Source organism: Varroa destructor, unplaced genomic scaffold, assembly GCF_002443255.2.
Source record: "Varroa destructor unplaced genomic scaffold, Vdes_3.0 BEIS01000004.1, whole genome shotgun sequence".
NCBI lineage: Eukaryota > Metazoa > Arthropoda > Arachnida > Mesostigmata > Varroidae > Varroa > Varroa destructor.
Window position 1 is genome coordinate 23,098,531 of NW_019211457.1, and position 17,915 is coordinate 23,116,445.

At 41.1% G+C, this 17,915-nt stretch overlaps 2 protein-coding genes across 18 annotated transcripts in view; one reads left to right on the forward strand and one right to left on the reverse strand.

Annotated features, from left to right (window-relative positions):
* LOC111250301 (excitatory amino acid transporter 3-like) overlaps positions 1-17,915 on the reverse strand; it is a 152,352-nt gene that overhangs the window by 77,105 nt on the left and 57,332 nt on the right. For 15 of the 17 annotated variants that reach the window (XR_015326325.1, XM_086986969.1, XM_086986970.1 and 12 more), the window contains 4 exons: positions 13,694-13,730; positions 13,248-13,431; positions 9,561-9,713; positions 5,818-6,051 (listed from right to left, as the gene is read on the reverse strand). Coding sequence is in view for 16 of the 17 variants with exons in the window: in XM_086986969.1 (XP_086843095.1) it covers positions 5,818-6,051; positions 9,561-9,713; positions 13,248-13,431; positions 13,694-13,730 (608 nt within the window). In the remaining variant the exon portion in view is untranslated. The remainder of the gene's footprint in view (positions 1-5,817; positions 6,052-9,560; positions 9,714-13,247; positions 13,432-13,693; positions 13,731-17,915) is intronic. The other 2 variants (XM_086986974.1, XM_086986981.1) reach the window with 1 other exon arrangement.
* LOC111250300 (uncharacterized) lies at positions 1,444-4,359 on the forward strand. The gene is made up of 2 exons (XM_086986985.1): positions 1,444-1,637; positions 1,840-4,359. Exon 2 carries the CDS (start codon positions 1,862-1,864, stop codon positions 3,611-3,613), a length of 1,752 nt encoding a protein of 583 aa, XP_086843111.1. The 5' UTR covers positions 1,444-1,637; positions 1,840-1,861; the 3' UTR covers positions 3,614-4,359.

Genomic DNA, 17,915 nt, shown 5'->3' on the forward strand with positions numbered 1-17,915 from the left:
CACTTCGTTCCTTCACTGTTTGGAGCCATATTGAATCGTTATTAGCGGTCATGGTTGGAAACAATGCAATCGCATGTATGCTATCGTAATACTCTGTTGCTTCTTTAAAGAGTCACACATGTCTATGTCATTGCGCTACGAAGTGGAAGAGAAGCTGCGGTAAAAAAAAACAGGTAACACAGCTGTGTTATAGGGGACGGTAACAAAGTGGGTTATTCTCCGTGAGAAAGAGGTGGGCTTGAGTGGTTGGGTTTGGAAGTAGGAAGCCCGTCACAGGGCGATTGTGATGCCAAAGGCTTAAGTAGTACACGAGACAATACGTTGCGTATCTTCTTTCACTTATAAACATTGTGCTATGTACTACTGTTTGTTATTAAAGTAATTATTTCTACCGTACATTTATGTTATGGGTGGAAATGGGTCTGTGCGTTATTCTAAACTTCGTGTGAATGTCACACACTCCACAAATGGACTCCCCTCATCACCCGATGGTATTTCAAGGACGGAGGGTTAAGATGAAAGGATAGGAATCATGAGGGGTAACTGAAGCATCCAACCTTATTCGGGTAGTGATCTCATTAGTATGCGTGTAAGCCGTATAATTATTTGAATTGAGCGAACCTAATAGGTGACATCTTTGCTAATGACAGTGATAACGCCGGCCAGACGGGGGCAACATCAAAGCAAACTAGCGGCGTCAGCCGTTATAAGGCATCGACGTTAATCATAGCATTTAATAGAACTGCAAATGGTATAGCCGAAAATTGTCCTGTTTTATTAGGCTCACCTGAAGACTAACAATCCCATAGAGCCAATGTCAACCTCTCAGTGGACTGACTCGTTCTGACTACAAATATCTTGAGTTTTCCACATAGCAATACGAAGGTGTACCTTACGATGCTACTTGTAGCTTAACTAGCTGTAAAATAATTTGTTTACATGTAATCCTGCTGGCACCATACCAAAGTAGAAATAAATGCGATTTTTACTAACTCCTGACAAAATTTCTGGTAGTATAATGACATGTGCACTTACTTGTAAAGTTAAATGCCAGTCGCATACCGCTGCTACATGCGTGACGAAGCGTAGTTGCTTAACGTCAAATCAGTATCCGCTTTTCTTTGGTTTACTATCATCGATATCATAACCATCGTGTTGCCTAAGCGTCTTTTCCGTCCAGCAGGTTCCATCCCCTACTTGTGTTTGTTTGCATAGCTATAATATGCACATGATGCGTGTATCAGAACACATATCTAGTCACAGATAGTTTTGCTAACACTAGCCTAAACGTAATGGTCAGTCGTTGAGTTGCCTACCCAACGTATTTGTATAGTATAGGGCAGGTTCTGTTTATCTCTGCTCCTGATGATGCTGTTGCAGTCGTCGTTGTCGGTGCGGCTTGCTTGAGTATCTGTCTAATAGTCTGCCTGTGGCCATGTCTGTCAAAGCAGCGAACCCCTTGCCCCTGGTCGCTGCTCCTACTGGGCCCCCGGCACCCACTCGCTCGCGGGCGCCGCCGGCGAGCTGCTAGCGAGGCACCGGCTGGCGGCCGCTGCTTTTGGCTATAAGGGTCGATGGCGCGTCATCCCCGAGGAGAACGTCGTCCGATCGTCCCACTGTCGAGTGGCATCGTTTTCGTATGTCTCAGTTGTTCCTTTTGTCTTAGTCTTTACGTGGTTGTTCCTGTTGTCGTTACTACAGTACGCTAGTTGTGCAAATCATATGTTTTTACCTTACTGTTATTCCTTCGCTTTTCATCACGCATCTAGTGTGCCTTTCTAGTATTTTTCGTGTTTGTGGCCCTTTGTAAGTAGTTGTCTTGTGTTCGTGCAATTATAGAATTGTCGTCGTTGTTGCTAAGATGAAGTCGTATTCATCGGTGTTATTGCATTTAGTACTGATGGTGTGTTCGATATGGTATCTGCCCTCTGAAGCGTACGAGTACAACATTCAAATTACGCATGGCCCGCCGGCCCCAAACGGCGACAGCCCGTACGATACGCAAGCAAGGAGCAGTGTGCACGTGCGCGGACCTCAGTCGCAGACGTCGGCGACCGCTTCAGTTGCAACTTCGGAGGCTACTGCTCCAGAATTCAAAGATGAGCAGGCCTATGCCTCCGAAGGATACCATGGATACAGTACAACAGACAAGAATAGCGCACCACAGTACGCTGTTTCCCAGCCTGATAGCAAATACAGATACACTGTCGAGGGACAAAATGAGGAACCTCAAACAGAGATCCGCTATGTAAACCAGGAGGAAGCCGCAAAGTACCATGGGTACCAGTCAGGTCCCGAACAGGAACAGAGCATCAAATATGTACCTACCGATGAGGCTCACAAATACCAACAACCAACGCCAGCAGCATACCAACATGTTGCGCCTCAAAGGAAATATCAGGGATACCGTCAAGAATTTGAAGCACAAAAGTATCAGACATACCAACCTGTCCCCCAAGCGGAAAAATACCAGTCATATCCGCCTTCGTCAGTTACTGAAAAATACCAAACGTATGAGGCGCCTCAATCCAACAAATATCAGACATACCAAACTGCTCCCCAGGCATATCAGGCTGTCCAGGCTCAGCCAGAAAAATATCAGTCCTACGAAACACAGCCAAATGCCGAAAAATACAGAGGCTACCCGCAGAGCGCCATTCAAAAGTACCCGACTAGTGCGGATGCCGAGCAGAAAATTCAGTATGTCACCCCTGACCAGCAAACGCAGTACGCACCTGCCCAACAGGAAGAGCAACAAGTTCAGTACGTGCCCCAATTCGAGACGCAGACAGGACACAGCCAGGCCGGTCCTGCTGCTCCAGCTAAGCATCGGTATGGTCAAGCCGGTGCTTATGAAAAGCAGAGCACGGGCTACGCGCAGCCTGGCGCCTACCATTATGCAGCACCCGAAGCGAAATACCAGACGGCTGCTGGTGCTGCTGCTAAGTTTAATTATCCCGCATCTGCAAACGTGCAGTACGTAACCCAGCCACAATACGCGAAAGCACCTGCCCATGTCGCTGAGAAATATACGAGTTCGCCCTATACAGTTCCCGGTCAAAAGGTGAAGTTCGAATTTTCTGCTGCAACCAGTTACGTGCAGAATGGGGAGTATTTGAAGTCTCCCAAGGCTCATGGCGTAGCTCAATCAGCCAGCGTGACCCAGCCGGTGGCTCACAAATACGTTCCTTCGGCTCATCCTGACCTCGCCCAGGTGGCTGCCCATGGTGCGTCGGCGTACGGACACGCTTATGCTGGAAACGCAGCTCCTGGGTTTGCCTCCGAGGGTTACCCTCACCCAGACTATGCCCATCCGGCACCCGCGCCTGCAGGACAAGCGGCCGTGCACGCGGTCTACGCTGAGCCTCAGGTTCACGCGGTCCCCTCCACAGCACTACAAGCATACCATGTTCCTCACCCAGCAGGCCCTCACGTAACAGCCCAAGCTGCGCCTGTGCACAAAACCACCTCCCAGCATTCGTTCCCTGAGCATCTTGCCCGTGGTATCGCTCGAAACAGCCCCTCGCTGACCGCGCATGACCACAAGGTGTACAACTTCTATGATGAAAAGAAGTCTGCCGCAAAGAAGTCGTCGAAGAAGAAGTCTAGCTAAATTATTTGTATTCTCAATTTGTCTCCGTAAATGCCTAAACACGTAGAGCTGTATACTAGTAGTTGAAATAAAAACAGCGGTAATGCTTCATCGTGTTAAAACCACATTGTCCTCAGCGGAAGCATAAGTAAAACAGCCAATCATGTCGAAACAATATCATATAGACCTGAACGAGCGGCACTTAACACATACTCCGCTCGGCATTGCCAACACGTCAAATGTTTGCCCTCCTCATCACGCCAACAAAGTGATTTCGGCAATGAGTAGACTCAAGTGGAAGTAATTATTATGATATTTAAACAGTCCTGTCTTTTGTTCGTTGATGTAGAGGTGGCTGTAGCAAACGAGACAGTCTCGATTCAGGCGGCAAATAATTAGAAGCCGTTTGAAACCCAGAAAAATTACGAGTCTACGAAGGTTGAACGGCTATCATCAAAAAGCGCTATTCGTTGTCATCGGCCAATTCGTTGATGCTATCGCTGTTAATTTCCTATGCCGTTGCAAAAATTTTTGATTATTTTTTTCGCTACAGTATATCCCTAATAATGTTATGTTATATAATGTTTTCGATGATATGTATGTATATATTAATATGTCTAATGTTTGCCAAAGTTCCTCAGGGAGGCCGTACAGATATTGTTGACTAGATTGTCCCGTTATAATTATCTGTGATCGCATTTCACTTCAGACTTTCACAGTCGTCACCACGTATAGCAAAAATAAAATGCATGAGAATAGCAGTCGCATAGATCGTCTTCTATGTAGTCATTTCAGGGGAAAGAAGGGAACGAACCCCCCAACAAATTCGACGTAATGTAAATATGATGTAGCGGTTTACTATATTCGGTGTACGCCGTTGCTCGCGCACATGGCTCCGCAATATAATTATTTTCGCTGTAATAGTTCGACAATAATAATACCGTGTGTATTTTGGTCGATGGCCAGTTTTCTACTAACCCAGAATGCGAGTTTTAGCGAAGGAAGCTTAAAGCCGGCTCTCTCGATGTCCCTGGGCTATGGGTTTAAGTCAGCAGCCTTCGGCATTCAAAGGGCAAAGGGAATGCCCTATCTAGCGTTATCTATCTGTTTATATCATAGGTTTGTACATTTTTTCTATAATGACTTGGTGCTGATTGAGATAGGAATAAATGACGACGCTGATAGAAGTCGTTTGTAAGGTGAAAAACTCCCTTTTTTGAGAAATTTAAAAGTAACTCAGCTTTCAAGTTACAGGGGATCGTATTTGTGCGTTCTTAAAAGCGATCCACAGTTACCGCTCTACTAGTAACTTACACAGCTTCTTTTAAGATACAATTAATCAGCAACGAAATTGGTAGTATTACAAGTACAAACGCATCACCTATTGAATAGTGGTTACCGCACTGTTAGTTTTATCAGACTAGCACTATTTAAAGGCTAATACTGTGACGACGTCAACCGTAAAATGGCGTCGTGTTTGGAAGGAATCCCACACAAGCACCGTTGATCCGTATCGATAAATCCACAGAGAAACTGTCATCCATTGCTTAGAGTGCAATAAACAGCCTCACATCAAGCGACGAACCGAGAAAAGATGTTGAATGTGAATCGCTGGGTAAAAACATTGCTACAATGTAATGGTAAAAAAATATTAGATACCATAGGGCAAGCTATAAATTCGAAAAGCCGTTGTGACATCCCTCTTAAATCCGAAGTCTGAGAAGAACAATATCTGGTAATGCTTGACGCTTGTCATCGTATAATGAATTCATATGATGTTTTCTAATGACGGAACAGAAGAGAACGACTGCGAATTTACAAAAAAAAAAACCGTTTATTACAACAAAGTAAAATATTACAGGAAGTCATTTCAGTAAACAATGGTTAGCGAGATCCATAGAACTGATAGACGGAATGGTATACAAAACATGTACTACGGTTAAGCGTCTTTGCTCAAACGGATATACTCTATCAGGAAAAAAATATCCAACTTTGTTTAGTACGTTTGATATGATAGCCAAGGATATTGCATCATCTATCTAGCGGAGGCTGAACTTAAGTGTTCTTCATTCAATTATATAATAGTAAATGTAATAGTCTAACTCACAGTCAGTTTGTAGCGCCTAGCTACATAGCGATGACCACTGTTATATAGCGCTATGTTTCAGCAAAATTAACTCGTTGTTTGTCCTGAAAAAGACCGAATAGGAATGAATACAACTAACCTGGAGGCCGTTCCAAAGGCTGTGGTGATCGCTTGTAGCATATCGAGCAGGAACGTAAACGGCTCTTGTCGCATGATGAGCATGTAGATTGCGGGTAGGACAATGAATCCATGTAATAGAAGGCCGAGTATTACGGTTAGTGTGTACATACCGACTTGTCCGGCGACAATGGAGAAGTCTTTCATCTCGATTACCTTAGACATCACCAAGAACATGACACCAACAGGTGACAACCTGCGAACGGTATTCACAGGAGCAGAATTTCATTGAACGAACCTATAGAAAATTTTCTAGTTAAATGAAAAAAATGTATACCTAATTTTAATGTGTGATTCATTGACGTACTAGAGTTAATGGACCTATTTACGCTAGCTGCTTTATTTACTACAATCGCATTTGCGATCTATAGAGTATTAGAGCTTTGTAGCTCTGGAGAGACCTAAACGTTTAAAATGAACCTCGTAAGTGAGCCGTGACTCGAACAGGGCAGAGCTCGTTCAGTCACAATGTGCATCAAACCGATTTCAATATCTATGCGTCTCAGTATGGCTAATTGTGTGGCCCCCGCTGTTGCGCTATAACGACGCCTCTTAGTGATTTTATGTTACGGAAAGTGGCAGGGGTCAGTTACCCCAGTAAAAAAATCTAAATGAAGGTGTAAATACATAAATTGGCTGACGTGACACTGCCCAAAAAATGTCCCCTGCTTTAGCTAAAAAATTTCTAGGACACGAACACAGAATTCGGTTGTTATCAGCTATACGTAAATTACATAGGATAATGTTTCAGGCCCTGCGTAAAGTTCAACGAATGTTTATTGGATATTCTACTAATTACACACAGCCCTTGCTTGATGACCACAGTGGGTCAGCTGGCCCACATAATAACAAAGTGGGCCGATGCTACAGTGCGCCTTTCCCTTCGTGTATGCACCCTTTACTGAGACAGCTTCCTACTGACAGATGCACATGGAGATGTTTTTGTATATGCTTAGTTATTTAATTAATTAACGTCGTTGTAGCTGGTGTTACTAAATTGGAGCATTGTTCAATGTTAGCTAATTTTTTTCGACCGTATGGTTGCACATTGTATGTACACAAGATGTTTGATACCCACATTTTGATCATTTTTTTGTTTAAGTATTTCTCGTTAGATAAGCTAATGCCTGCATCTGTGTATTGCCTCTATGAACAGAAATCATCCCGCGGCTTGTTTTCAGTTAGCAGAAACGAAAAAAAGCACACCACCTCGTTAAGTTTAGGCTACGATAGAAAACCTCTCGTCGACAAGCATATATAAGTAATTTAATTATCTAGGTGTGAGCAATCCACCCCTATAGATGGTCGGCGTTTGCAACACGTGTTTTTGAGCCCGGTCCGCCTGAATACTAGATGACCAACTCACCATCGTTGTCAAGGCAACTTTAAATTTCAACATTTTGCTTTTCTTTCTGTTTACTATTTTAGCTTCGGTTATCTATTTGATCTTATCTTCAATGTAGAAAGTTAATATGCATATTTTGCGTATTGGCTAACCAGAGAAGAGATCATTGTCCATGTCATCCTGGAATCCTGCTCTATACACAACGTGCACACAGATACGTTCACGCGTAAGTCATGCAACGCAATTTCGGTATTTAAGGCTTGGACATAAATCCGTATTATGTGAGTTTCCGTGCTGTCGTATCGTAATACAGAACTCGCGCTGGCAAGCTTCTTATGAAATAGCGTTCTTTTTGAGCAGGCCACTCGCTATAAATATTCGGGCTCATATGGATAGCTCTCCCCGGTAAAATAATAATTTTATCGACTTTGGTTAGTTCAGGTTGCTGTGGTAATTTTTCGGATTTCGACATATGATGGCATTATAGTAACTTTTTTAGTAGAAGAAAAATATACGCCCGATCCAGCTGATGTGCTTACGTGGTTGTCTATTTGGAATAACTTCTTCACAACACCCATCACGAAGTCGTCTGTAAACGTCTAATTTTTTTCGTCGTTATCAAGCGTGAAAATCGAGAGCTGATGGAAAAAGCCACATATTTTAAAAAATGGTATTGCCTTGTGTGATGAGGTTGACTAAATGCCTCATTTTAGCTAATTGCTGATGATCAGCCTTCATCTGTATGTAGTAGTTCAGCGTTACATATTGTACAAAATAGCGTTTCTAACTAATAGCAGCCGCAGTAGTAACACACATGAATCTGTGTATTTACGCCACATGTGATAAAGCATGTCCTTATGGTCTACTATTTTAAAAGCAAAGCCAACACATCGAGGCAGAAAATAGATGTGTAACCTCTCAGTCCCTGATCTATCGAGAGATCAGAATACAGATGGAAAACTTGCACATTAAATTAATACCTTTGTCTTTTTTTTTCTTTTATCTCTCCTGCGCCACTCGTCTCGTACCTCGTTCATACCTGATCGACTTCACATCTGTCCGCAGTTTATGTCTCCCACATCATGAATACCGGCAGCTGAGATTTATGTGCTTTTTAACGTCGAACCATTAAATTCAGCTTATTGACTCGGATGTATCGAGAAAAATAAGCCTAGCTGATTTAAACGAGATACCCTTGACGTTTGTTACTCATAACTGGAAACCGGCAGTGACGGAGTCATCTGGTGAAATCCGAATAGATATAGTCTAAGACTCATGACAAATAACTTTATATCATTTTGAAAAGAAAAGCTTTATATGCTCGATGTGCGATTGGCCGTTCTGTAGGATATTCTTCAGTCAATTTCTGTCAGTGTTCATTTGTACCAAGTTCAATTATCTTACGAACCTTTCCCTGGGTTTTAAAATGAGTATTCCCTGTACCTGATAGTCGATAGATATGTCCCAGCACATGAACGTACATACAAAGCAGATTGCTTAAAACAGTTTAGGCCAGAAAAAGACCTTTCGAATAGCTGTTTATGAAGTACCAGAAACGTACGATCTACCTGCTGTACCAGAGGCGAAACGGAAAATTTAGAGTAATACGCGTACCTAGTTTCTACTGGGGAAAACATAATAGGTGATGCGAGATCAGGCTATATAGTCTATAATTCCTAAGGATAAATATACCAATACGATGCCAGTAGTAAAGAGTAGTTCTATTTCCTAGCTTTTTTTTTTAATGAAGGATCGCAGTGAATATGAAACATATCGATCGATGTATTATCGAATTCTACAGATGGTGTGATTGTTTAGTTCCTATAAACTGTCAGTGTATGTAAATAACTTAAAAATGTAACATATGACTGCTTTGGCAGTGAATCTATCATGAATCATATTAGATATCTCCGAATAGCACCCTGATACGCTGTCCAATATGACAACTCATCATTGAATTCATGGAACGTGTTTTTATGAGATCTAGTACATAAATAAACAGCACTGCCAATCGTTCAGAATTCACATCTTCACGTTATTTGTTCCCTATTTAAACTAAAGGATAAAGCATAATGCGTATTGCAGTGAAACAAGCGTATACCCTGACAATTAATGAGGTAATTGCGCCCCGTCGTTTCTGACGCACGCCTACAATTTGCGGAGGCGTCCGTGTGATGTCAAAAATGGAAGTTACTTAGGGCCTCTGCCCCCCCCCCCCTCGTATTTCGCCGCACTAGCGAACGAAATGTTCCCCTTTGTATTGATCATTGTCTGTCGCCATCTGTAACAATAACGAAGCAGGATAACGCATGCGCATACATGAATGGCGGGCGTAAAGAGTCCTCTCCTCGTGTTCGTACCTGGTCAAAAAAAAGAAACCTGAAACGTCGCCCTTTGTCTTATCAGTGTGTTTTTTTTCCTCTTCGTATCTATTTGCCATCTGGGAACTGGCCAATATTAGTGCAACGTCGTCCGCCGTGCTCGATCGGCGACCTTCTAGAGGGGCTCGACGACTGAAACAGATAGCCACATTATGGATGCCCCGCATCATTATCATCATCTGGGACATTACTGGTTGCCTTATTCTATGTTACCATGTCCTACAACATATGTATTATATATGGAGAAAAATCAAGTCAGGTCTCCTCTTCTGACGCAGGCACACATCGACGTGAAGAGTAATTACTTAAGCCAACTCGTTCTGGAGCAACGGCGCAAAATGACTGTAGCAAAGTCGCGAGTAGTCTTTCACGACAGCATTTCTACGCAGTCATCTGTGACGAGTACGCCATTAGTTAACTAACCGCCGAAAGGAAGCGGTCAACCACTCGGATCGTGTTTCCACCGTCTGACCGCTCGCCAGTCATTACCCTTTCTCTCACCCCCCGCCCACTTCGTTCCAACAGCCAAACGTCGGTTAACACCGCCCCTTAGCCGCTAACCGTGCAACGTAGATCACCGTTATAATCATCTTAATCAACGGCGGCAGCAACAGTATCAATTTTTTATGATGACGGTGATGATGATCATCGCTATTGCTAACAATTACAACAACAGCCAAATTTTCTAAAACGAACACAGCGACAACCTTTTTGTTGTCGAATTGAGAGATTTTTGGGATAGGGGAGTGTTGTCGAAAGCGAGGTTGATGGCTGCGAAAGGAGTGAAATCTTTGCGGACTGGGTCATTTTTTAACCTCTATGAAAATAAGCGCGAAGCATTTATTTAGTAGTTATGTGTAGCGGGCTCTGCACTGGCCGATTGGGGCTACCAGCAACCAAGCTAACCCAATTTGGTATAGCGATTTTTGGAGTTTGCTCGTCGGAACAATGGGCATCATGATGAGAACGTTAATGAAACTCTGACAATCATGAATATCAGCTATGGATCGGCAGCTCACTATAACTCGTCAAGTTGAGATACAGACTGACAAAATAAAAATGGGCGTAAGAACAATAACAGTACGAGGATAATTAAGTATAAGGTTATTAGTTAGAAGAAAAAAAATAGTAATTGAATGTTACTCATAACCAACTAGTTTGTAGCGTAAGGCAGATAGACAAAGTGCGCGTTCCTCTGTTGACAACAAAACCAGCCCGTTGCAGTAAGGATGATGTCGAAGACGAAGGCAATGAATGGACAGATTATGTTTGTGTACACGTGAACAATCGAAGAGTCAGCTCTGGTCTGCGAGCGATAAACAGCTATTTTCGCTTGTGAGTTATGGCCATCGGCTACAAAGACAAACCAAAGGATGAAGTAAATATTGCAGCAAGAGCATGTGGCCTCATAAAGCCAAACTGATATAGGGGGGACGGATAGCTAAGAACCAAGCCCTTTGTATATCGACAACTTCTAATAATGTCTGTTTGTATACGTTTGAATGCTTCGAGTGGAGGGATATGCGACTCCACCGGGTAAGTTGAAGAAGCTTACCTCATGGGAAAGTGATGCATACAAGTGTCACTGAGCACAGGCAAGTACAAAGCAAAAACAGCCATCTTGCGTTGCCAGCGCATGTCAGTGACCACCATTATAGCGACAAAATGAATGTCTAAAGTGATCCCTGTACCACGCTATCGTCGTTTGGCGATATTATATGAGCAGTGAACTAGTGTTCTGTTGAACTTTTTTGTGGGTATACGTGAAAGTGTGTGAGAAACTTTTGCTGTTTCTGTTTTATTAAGGTGGCACGTTATCGTCTTTCCCCTAGTTCCAATCGGAATCTACGTAGAGAAGGTTTCAAGGGAACTGGCATGAGGATAGCTGTCTGAAAGTGGATGTCTATATCTATGATTTTGTTTTAAACTGGATGGCCACCATTGACGTAATTCAGGCGTTTACAGCAAATTATTACGGCCTTCGTCCTTCAGACCTAGCGCCGCCGGCAGGCTCGTCAGGACGAATGTAGAGCCGTGTTTCCGATCTCAATTAGGAATATAAACCTGGTAAAAATGCTTTTCATTGATTCTGGACGTCTACGCTGACACTGCTAGAGAAAAAACAAAAATTAGAATACTTAAGAAGATGTACAGTTATCTTGTAATGCAAAAAAGGTACGATGAACGAGTGCGATTTTCCTGCCTTTACCTTTACAGAAAGTTGGATCGTTTGACGAAAAACAATTCTATATATTTTTCTCCCATTTTAAGTGGATGCTTGTTACTCTGCAAAACGGGCTTCTGCACTGGCCCACAATTGAGAACGTTTAAGCGATGGGCTACCCACGCTTAAGCTATGAAAATGCTAAAAATCAGTTTCGATGTTGAACGATATTCGCCTATTTTAGATTGACTAGACAAACAAAAAGTAGCCGTATTTTGATCTATTCAGAGATGTTTAGAAGACCAGTGCCCACTTTACCTTGAAGCACAACTATTTAAATTAATGGCCTAATTAGAAGGACAAACGTGCCAATTAAACGCGATATATCACGAACCTATACAGGCAGGAATTGCCCGTTGCAAATCCTCTCGACAACATATAAATGTTACACGATTCTCATAAATAACAAGCACTTTCTCAATTACAAACAGTGTTTAAAAATGTATTCGTTTAAGAGCTGATGCTCGTCTTTCTTTGTTGATATGGAATAAAGTAGATAGTATCTTTTATGTACGCAAAGATAAGCGGACACGATGTCTTAATCGCTAGCATATAATGCACAAAAAAAACACTGTAATTACCTTAACTAACTATAAAAATTATCTCTTGTAGCTAAATGTCTGATGTTGTTAACCGTAACCAGCATTGTTCGCCAGCCTTTAAAATAGCGCGAGTAGATTATTAACTACTAGTAGAGGTTGGGCCAAACACACAATGAAAACCATATTCCAGCTATACAGATATTGTACCATTCGGACTTTGATCGCCTTGAGATCTCCCACAACAATTCGCTATAGGAAACAAAAGTCGTGTGGTTATCTAGCATCTGTGAGCATAAAAAAAAAACTGAAGTTAGCAAAAAGTCACACCACTAACGTTCTATAGATTATTTTAACTTCAATGAACACGTCTTGCATGCACACACTGCTATTAGTTGTATCATCATCGAACGGAAAAGTTTATTCAAATCAGGAAAATAAAAAGCTAGCATGACATGCTCATACCAATTAGCCTAACAGAAAGCGTGCCTATTCATAAACTTGATAATAACGTGCAATGCATTGTCACTCGTTCCGATGACGGTGCAATGAAAGCATTTAACCGTATGCCGTAAGCAATCTAGGTTCAAAAATTAGGTGCGAACAGACATACTTCGTTTCGTATTGGGAACTAGCCGTTTGAAGCAATAGGGAAATTGTCTGCTATTTGGCCTAGCATTGTGACGTCACTTCTGCATTAGGCCTGGATCTTGAAGGCTTGTCTGTGTGATGATGGCTTTTTCCAGCTCCGTAGTCTCATTCGTTGCAAATATTTCGTTCGTTCTACTGCCACGTTGCGTTTTCAATCGTGTCGTAATCTTATTAATCTCTCCCACCAGGCGTCCTGCTCACAAGACCCTTACTGTTATTGTGATGGGAGCCCGAAGTAGAATAGATACTCACCAGACAACGACCTTTGTAATCAACATCATGGCGTCTGAGAGAGCGGTGAAAAAATCCAGCAAAGGTTTTCCGCTCTCACCCATTCGGCCGATAATTGTTCCCAGGGCGATACAGAACACGATTAAACCGAGAACATTCGTTCCAGAATCTTTCACAGTCTTGAAGTCCCAGTCGTACATACTTCCTGATAATGGAGAAACCGACAAGACTTAGGATTAGGAGGTTTCTGACAGTACACTGTCAACACGCGCTGGTAATATAAAGATAGCTCCAAAGGTCCCTCATGCATAGTACATGCCTAGTACATAAATTATTTATTTGTCCAAGGGAAACAGTCACGTAAAACAATTAACAATGGATAATCAGCATTTGTATATTTGTCACCTCAAAATGGGCGGTTCAACCTATCTAATTGTATGCGTTAACACACATCAAACACAACTTACCTGTTGCATTCTCTGGCTCTATGACGATTGTCGAAAACTGAAATGCAATATTAAGGAGACCAGTCAGAGCTTAGATCAAAATACATGACATGAGCATCATGTGAAATTTGCAAAACTGATAACCCTCGTTGTTTTGTAGCACTAAATACTAAATATTACCTTAATAACATCTCCTTTTTGGCCTACACCCTTAACCTGTGAGAAGTCATTGTATCTAAGTTACTCCTATACGATAATGGGCAATGATTAATATCGATCATTGCTTAAGTACACAAGCAAGTATTTTTTTTCAGTATGGTTATCATAGTTGCCAATAAAAGCAATAAACGCTGTGCTTTAGTAAGTTTACCTCTAAAAGGATATTTAGGCATTTTCTAACCAACGACTTAGATTTAAGTCCAAAAAAATTGTTTAGTGTTAGTAATTTATGCACAACTGACAGCCTTCATAAGACGGGCATTACTATGTCCATTGGGCCACTACAAACCCAGAAAAATACTTAATAAACACTGTTACAATTGTAATCGTGATAAATAAGTGCTAGCCAGAAGTCTTCCAGAAGCTGCCGAAATGTTTTTATAAAGACTCAATAAGGCCGCCAATACCATTATCTACAGTTTGTAGTTATATTGGCTACAGTCAATTTATTCTATACGCTAATCTCTTCTAACCCCAGTTTTTCGAAAACGACCTTCAAACGCATCTTCGCACTAAACTTTTATAGAAGATTTGCCACCCTAGGGCTTTCACAAACACCCACTGCGATTGACTTCGACTAATAATTCAAGCATAAATTCTTATATAATAACGCTCCTTATTGACGCATTTTTTGTTACTCTTTAATTATATTTGACTAAGCTTTTTCTAGAATCTACAACAAATGCATAATACTGACCAGAACGTAGCATAAGGAAATTTTCCTCGTAAGAACAAAACTAACAAATTCGAAGCGACCGGCAACAGCTTCAGTATACGATTTGAGGACCTTGCATGCTGTAGCACGAATACGCTTGAACCTTCAATGTAATGCTTACTATTTTCTATATATGATCCGAAATCAATTCTGCCAGCGACGAAAATAAACAAATCGATCCAAGATGAATAGTGATATAACACTGGAACAAGACATCACAGAGCTTCTCGAAGATCAAATTAAACCGTCCATTTAATAACATTCGATAAGTCAAAACCAAGGCTACCCCAGTCAATACCCCCTCCCAATATGTTCACTATCCTATGTACGCTTCAGTGGTTGATAAAAAATTGTTTAGAACGAAATAATACGTTTTGCTTTGCATCCGAAGATGCTCATTGCCGTCGACTTTAATCGCTCATTTACCTGAAGAATGCCTAAATGCAGAACAACAATCCGAAATGGCTAGATCAACCGATAATGCACTCTTAGATAATTGAAATATGATCCCACAGAGTGTGGCGGGACTTTTGAAAATTACTACCCGCGACATTTTATAACAATTTATTATATAATCGATAAATTCTCAATAGTCTAATAGAACTAATCTAAAATGTCAAAACCGGAAGCCTAATAAAGGCGGATAGCTTTTTCAATCACCAGCACTTGAGCTGCTAGAAGTACAGAACGTGAGGATAAGTTGTATGTACGCGATTACGTGTGAAAAATCTTCCACCAATCTCAGTTTACCTTACACCATGCTATTCATAAAACTGCCTCTGAATTTTATAATTATATTAGAAAAAGGCAAAGTCAAAGAAACTAACTGAGATCAGGAAAAGGCTCTTATATCTTTTGGCATTTATACTGGAAAAAACTCAGTAATTTGCAAATAGGGCAGTTTGCTAAGAGAGGCTAAATGGAAACAGTAGTGAGAAATTATTTATTTTACCCTTAGTTTAAATAAGAACGTGGAGGCGGGGGGGGGGGGGGGATTGGTTTTCATCCTCCCGCCCATTCCTCGCCTTACCCTCGTAGTGGCGTCATAGGTAGCTAGATCTGAGAAACACGTAGTCGTTTGGATTCGAATCTGTGGTGTGATGGAATGGCTAACGGCGACGGCAAACGTAAAAGTCGAAACATTTCATCTGTGCTCGCCTAAATTTAAGTTAACGCTTGTTCTTAAAATACCTCTGGAAGTTTAAGCGACGCCTACGTTAAACTTCACAAGTGGTTAATGCATCAAACCGCAGACATTTTTTTCGTGGAGAAGGCGAACTTAAATTCGTCCGTTTTTAATCCCGAGAACGTGTAATATTTCCTCAAGCGATAACGTGTATTAAACTTTAGCAGTGCTTTCAACAACAACTCCTTGTAAGTTTAAAACCTTTGATCCTTAAAAACCTTTTTTGATCTATAATTATAATTTGCTTCGTTGAAAGAGTGTTCGCTTGAAGAATGGCCGAAACTCCGTCTGCTTTGATTCTCCGTCTCCGTTTGCTTCTTCACAAATTGCCGACCATATTACACTTCGTCGTTTAGAGAATTGTTCATTGACTTTGTATTTTCAATATTTTTACTACATTGGGTAAAACGACCTTTTGGAACACCATTGAAGCTGGGTAAGTCACGTTGAAGATTCAAGATCAAGAAGTTGCTCATCTTGTTAATATTTATAGTTAATGATAGAAGCTCAAAAAATTTTTGGTTTTCACGTATTTTGGCGCGTACTCTTTCTAGGTATCTGCTGTTATAAAAACAGTCTAACAACTGCTATCATCATATAATAATTTATAGGAGAACATAGAAGGAAAGCGTGTTATAAGTTGAATCAATAAGAAAATCCCTCGTCGTCGCAATCCTAATGCAATAGAGTCCTCTATTTCTTCATCGTCATCGTGGTCTTTCATCGTCAAGCATTAAGATGCCACCGATGTTATAACGAATAATTGGAAATTCGCTCTCATAGATGAACGGGGACTATGGGGTTATATAATTTTGGGTCATATCTATGTCATACAACAGCACATATTGTCATCAGGCACGCAGCTGTGCTGAGTTGTGAATGCTAGAATTCAGAAACGATCCTCAGACTTCTAATACCAGGTCCGATCAAGCTACAAAATACCCTAATATGAAACACCATCTAATCAATCCGACTCGAATAAAAAGGCCTGATAACTTACAAACACGAACAGAGTATACCATTTGTGTTATTATTATTGTTCACCGTTAATTTCTGAGTTAATATTGCAATGTACATGCAGTTGTTAACTCTATGATTATTCAGTGGACCAACAAACGTTGGTCTTTTATTCCTTCCTTGTGTTTGTAAAAATCTAGAGTTTCCAGATCAGACGATCTGAACTACCACTTTATATTGTTTCTCTTCCAGTTTATCTAATTGACCTGGCAAATTAATTGATACTTCTCTCATGTCAGGGTATAAGTGCAATATCCTTAAGAAGACTCAAACGAAGTTAGCAAATGAGCGAGCTTCATAAAAATGCCATTTTGCGCCCAGCAGCAGCAGCAGCTTATTGAAAGATAACTTACCTCAGGACAGGAATATTAAGGTCCGTGTTTATTTTTAGGCTCGCAGGTCTCTAAAAAAAAAACAATATTCTATCTCTTCTCACGAAAGTGTCCTGATGCTTTGACCCAGCACAACAACGACTATTTTCTGTTACCGTCCTATAAATTTCAATAAAATCAAAATAACAAAATCCGAGTCTAAGAAATCAAACCTTTTCACTTTGCTAATTAGTTTAATTAGCTGTTATATATAGATATTCTAGGTAATCCAACATAACTGTGTAATAGAGCAACCTATTTACGGAAATATGTTTACTTTTTTTTATATATACTGAGCATATATTATCATCAGAATTAAAATGCTTGGTTAACGAAGGTTGATGAAGATATTTAACCGAGATTTGTTCAACAAACACGGAGGCACCAACCTGTACACAGAATTACTCTTACGGCCTTTGATTTCCGCCACGTCTACCTTTTCATTACGAGAAAGTGTGTCATACGGAACGTAGGTAAATAGACCTGCCAGTCTAAAAATAAACACGGACCTTAATATTCCTGTCCTGAGGTAAGTTATCTTTCAATAAGCTGCTGCTGCTGCTGGGCGCAAAATGGCATTCTTATGAAGCTCGCTCATTCGCTAACTTCGTCTGAATCTTCTCGAAGATATTGCACTTATACCCTGACATAAGAAAAGTGTCAATTAATTTGCCAGGTCAATTAGATGAACTGGAAGAGAAACAATATCAGATCGTCTTATCTGGAAACATAATG

What these genes read in the sequence shown, in the direction of transcription:
- LOC111250300 (XM_086986985.1), top strand. Translation starts at nt 1,862, where the DNA reads ATGAAGTCGTATTCATCGGTGTTATTGCATTTAGTACTGATGGTGTGT.